The sequence below is a fragment of the Penaeus vannamei genome, chromosome 19 (assembly GCF_042767895.1).
Source record: "Penaeus vannamei isolate JL-2024 chromosome 19, ASM4276789v1, whole genome shotgun sequence".
Classification (NCBI taxonomy): Eukaryota; Metazoa; Arthropoda; class Malacostraca; order Decapoda; family Penaeidae; genus Penaeus; species Penaeus vannamei.
This window is the reverse complement of record NC_091567.1, coordinates 19,329,848-19,334,847: the sequence shown is the minus strand read 5'-3', so window position 1 is coordinate 19,334,847 and position 5,000 is coordinate 19,329,848. Positions and strand designations below refer to the sequence as shown.

General features: G+C 35.1%; 1 protein-coding gene across 2 annotated transcripts in view; it reads left to right on the top strand.

The window, feature by feature from the left end:
* Taf12 (TATA-box binding protein associated factor 12) overlaps nucleotides 1-5,000 on the top strand; it is a 28,482-nt gene that overhangs the window by 20,443 nt on the left and 3,039 nt on the right. For both annotated transcript variants that reach the window (XM_027361311.2, XM_070134068.1), the window contains exon 4: nucleotides 1-142. This exon is cut by the window's left edge and continues 98 nt beyond it. In XM_027361311.2, coding sequence (XP_027217112.1) covers nucleotides 1-142 — 142 coding nt within the window. The remainder of the gene's footprint in view (nucleotides 143-5,000) is intronic.

Genomic DNA, 5,000 nt, shown 5'->3' with positions numbered 1-5,000 from the left:
TGCAGCAACAGCGGCAGCCCCAGCACCCACCCCACAGTCTACTGCCACACCTACTGCCACAACAGTCAAGGCAGCAGGTCCAAATCAAGCTGTTCCAGCACCCACAGCGTCAAACAATGCTACAGCTGACACAACTGCCCCAGTAAGTTTAGATAATGCAACACTTAGTAATTCTTGCATAGTTTAGGGCAAGGTATCACTTTATATTTCTGAATTTTCAGAATGTAAAATATTTAGGGTAGTATGAGTACAAAACTATCCTTAATTCAGTTTTGACCAGGTGGACCTGTCTTACTTAGGACAATCCCCTTACGGCTGTGTCACATTTCTGTTAATGCTAATTCCATATGAGCAGCATATTCATATTTCTTTCATATGCAGTTGTACAGTACAACCCAGTATGCCAGATAGTTTTGGGCTTGCCCAAAACTATACAGCATACACTGTTGCGCAGGTTATAAATACACAATGCATCAGTCCAACATCAGTCGAGTATGGTACAAGTACACTATGTTTGTTCCTATCACGAGCTATGATCTACATATATTGGACGTATTCATAGGGTATTACTGCACAGGTACAACGCATGCTCAACAAACTCATAGGGAATGTCAATGTATTGCCTGTGATCAGGCTGTGCATTGTACTTATTTGTAACTTATGACAACTGCACAGATTGCGTACAGATACGTACTTGCTGAACATCCAGAGTACACTTGAGATTTGGTGTAAATATGATGACTACTCTTGACTCCAGGGTGAACAGACTTCCTGAAGATGGCAGATCCAGGCCAGAATTGGCAAGACTTTCATCCAACATCCAATACCTTTAGAACTATAATCTGTCCAGTCTAATGAAAAAAATCGAGAAAACAATCCCTTGCCCGTTATTGTCATAGGGAATGTGCTTAGGAGACAGAGACTTAGGCCTAACTTAGGGGATCACCTCTACATTAGCCCTCAGCTGAACTAATTTTGTATGGTCTTTTCTTTCTCTTTCTTTTTCCTTATCACCCTAACTTCTCCTGTCTAATTCTTAAGGTGGGAGAACCATGTTGAAAAGATTAAAGGCTGTCAGTCATGAAGGGTCTCGGGGAGCTATCGGCACAATATTCCCTTGGTTAATTGTTTATCCATAACCCTCATGGAGACTCTGAGGGATAGACCTTTTATCTTCCCCATGCTTACCATGGCTAGTAATGAAATTTTTATACTCTTATTAGGGGCATTGAGGCTGTCCTTTTACCAAATAGCCTCCCTATATCGAACTCCCCAGGTTTACCGACCCCTGACTCTCCTTTGATCACAGCTCCTGACCACTGCTATTACACCCTCTTTGTTGACACTTGCCGTCAACTTAGCCCATTCTAAATCACCCAGTAGGGTAACTCAACTTCCAAAAGACACCCTTTTCTCATCCCCAATATCCTTGACACCATCTCCTGCACAATTGTCTGCATTTCAAACATCCTTATCCCATACTACAGCTCATCAACTTTATTGCTTTCTCCATCACAGCATAAGAACACTCCACACCACTTCCTCTTCCTCCCGTCCTTGCCTTTCTACTATTCCCACCCCTACAACCTTTTGAGTACTCTGTTAGCCCCATCTAAGTGGGATAAATTTTTTGTGGTTCCCCCTACAGCCCTGTACTCTGACAACACCCTACTTTTCTAACAATGCCTCCAAATACAAGTAGGCAAAGTCTCCTTTCTCAGCCATCCCAATCATTCACACCTTGTCACAGTTACATCTGAGTCCCAAGCCCATACAATATCTACCCTGGTTGACTTCATTGGTAAACCCATTCCTGCTCAACCGCACTCCTCCCACTTAAAGTGACCGTCCCGAAAATGCCTACATTGCTCCAGTCATTTCATCTGAAAAAGAGTATATAATTGTGCTTCATCCCATAGGAGGCAGGAGCCCCCCAAAAGTTGAAAAATTTTATCTTTGTTTTAACCATCTGCTGTATCATATACAAGCCATAGATTTTCCCTGATTTATATAGATGTTCTTGTTTTAAATCTGTCCTCTGCAAGGCAATTTGATGCCCTTATATTTTTTGTGGAGGGGGACTGGTTGTCATAGTTGACCACCTTTTAGTTTTTTTTTTTTCGAAATTCAAAAATCAAGCCTCAATATACCCTGCTCACTCTGATGCTCTAGCGAAAGCAACATACCAATTTAGAGGGACAGGAGAATTATGAATGCAGAATGGTACAGAAGCTTATGTAAACGAAAAACTGAGAAGAGACCATTAGAAATAGACTTGCCAAAGTTTTTTTTTTTTTTTTCAGTAAGTCTAATTATATAATTAAAAAAAGCTGATTTAGTGTAAATTAGGTTATTACCATGTCAGTCAGAGTTATTGTTTTCAGTTAGGATAATATTTTGATTTTGATTCTGATTTTTTTTTTTATATAATAATAATGATAATAATAATAATAATAATAATAATAATAATAATAATAATAATAATATTAAGGGGACCGTCCCTGGTGGTGGTGGGGATTTTGGGTTGGAGTGTTTGAAAATGAGTTATGGTCAGTTTCATATTCGTAAATGAGAGTAGAATTACCCACATGAATATAAACTCCAGCAACGAAAAATTTTGGCAGCACGTGAGGCCAGAACCCCGAGTCCCATTACTGCTGTGTCAGCGATTTTCACCTTTCCACACACTCCCTGTACAGGAGCGAAAATGATGCATTGTATAATGACATTACCTATTGAAATGGATCACATGAAGATAAAAGTATACTATTATAACAGTTTTATCTCCAAGTGAAAGATTCATGATATAAAAAAAAAAAAAAAAAAAAAAAAATTGTGACTTTTCACATTTCTTTCCCATAAAATATAGTAGATATAATTCAATGTTGACAAATTCATCATTCAAGTATGTTTAGGGTTCAGTGATAATACATGAGCAGTTACAAGTCTGTATCTCTAAAAATAACCTTGCAACAAATGATATTTTCACGGACTGGGCGCTCAGCAGCGTCAAGTCCATCTCACAGGGACCCAGCCGTAAAAGTTCCAAGTGTCACCACCACTTTAGACTTTTCTGATTGCAATAATGTTAAGTATGCACTTTCATTTGACACTAAATAATCAATTAAACATCACTATGTCATTATAAATACTTTTTATGAAAAAAATAAAGGTAAAGACAGTATAATTATATAATTAATTTGTGTAAACTCCTAAGATAGGCCTACATGTATGTGATACCTATTGTTGCATCACAAAATGAAGCATCCGCGATAAGCAAATAGAAGCGATTTGTATTTCAAAATATTTTTTATATATCAACGTTTTCTGAATGTTATTTGTAACGAACACTAAACAATTCATTGTTCCTCCATAACAAGTACTCTGCTCGTGACTAAATGTGTATCACTTGTTTCAAGGGGGAATAGTGTGGTTAGACAATTTAGGAGAAGAGTAGACTGGAATAAAAAAAAAATAAATAAAAGAAATAAATAACTATGGATCTAATGGGTATATGTGCATATGCGCATATACATGTGCACGAACATGTATCTTTACAATTATTTACATGCGTATACACATGTAAACAAATGTATACACAAGAAAACAATAATAAAAGAGGTATAAGCACGAAAAATCCGATTTTATATAATGGTCATATTGTCTTGGGTCTCAATTTGCCCCTTGTCATTTGTTTATTTGTTTTTATACCTCGGAGACTAAGGATCATATCTTTGACTAACAAAGTGTGTTTGAAAGAGAAATAGTAGTAGTTTGTACAGTAATGAAATGGTAAAGATCCATAAATGAAAAAAATATTAAAAATGATCTTTGATTATCCAACTTCTTGTTTGCTTGTATTTCTTTCTTTCTTTTTTTTTTTTTTTTTTTTTTTTTAGCTATGAAAGATTCCTTGCCCCAGAGTTTTTATCTGATTAAAATTTTGGATATATTTGGAAACCTTGTGAAAATGCACAGACAACTATGAATCAGATTTTTGAAATGTTGCTTGCTTACTTTTTTTATATATGAATTTTTGTAAATAAAAAAAAAGGTGAAAATTGTTTTTATTTTTAAATTTTTTTTCTGAGGAAACTAAATCAAATTTCCAAGAAAAGATATGTAGTTGTCTTAGGAATTCATTGATGTTCATTCCCATTTTTTTTCATGACATAATTCATAGTCCTCTAGAACATGGAATCATCTGCAGAGACATGAAAAAAGAAAAAAAAAATCTAAAAAAATGTTTTGCGGTGGCCATCGCCCGCCATGTGGGAACCCCCATAAATTTGGAATCAAAAGATGCAGAATATTAAAATACATCATTTTTCCAAACATCAAGAAAATCCTTAGGACCGTTTATTTTTTAGAAATATTTATCAGTATTATTTGTATGACCCCCCCCAACCCCATAATTGGCCCCCCACCCCATTTAGGGATAGTCCCCTTAAAGTAGATATTCTTGTTTGAAATGTTTATTAAATGCATAAAGTAATAGAGACAACTAATCTTAAACCAGAAAATAGTATTATTTTATTTTGTTAATTATTACATTCTTTCTTTAGGAAATTTGTTTGTAAAGAAATGGTGAACTATGAAAGGCAATATCAGTACAAAATCTTTATAGTTATATAGGCCTAGCTTGAATACAACATGGTTCAATTTTGAGAATTATATGTGTGAAGTAGATGGATGGTGGGAATTATTGAAGCTGTTGAATTTTTTTTTTTTTTTTTTTTTTTTTTTCTTACATTTGTGCTTCATACTTGGTACACATACAAACCCATTCATCCAGGGAGTCTCATTGAAAAGCATATTTCTCATGTAAATGTACAAAAATCTGTTGTGAAGTATAATCTTTCAAAATGTTTCATCATAAAACTTTGTCATTTCTTTTTTTCTGATATTGGTATTTAGTTTTTTTGTTTTTTTTAGACCTTCACAGATTCATAACTATGTGAAATGTCATTCTCAAATGCTGTATGCAAAATTGCAACAAG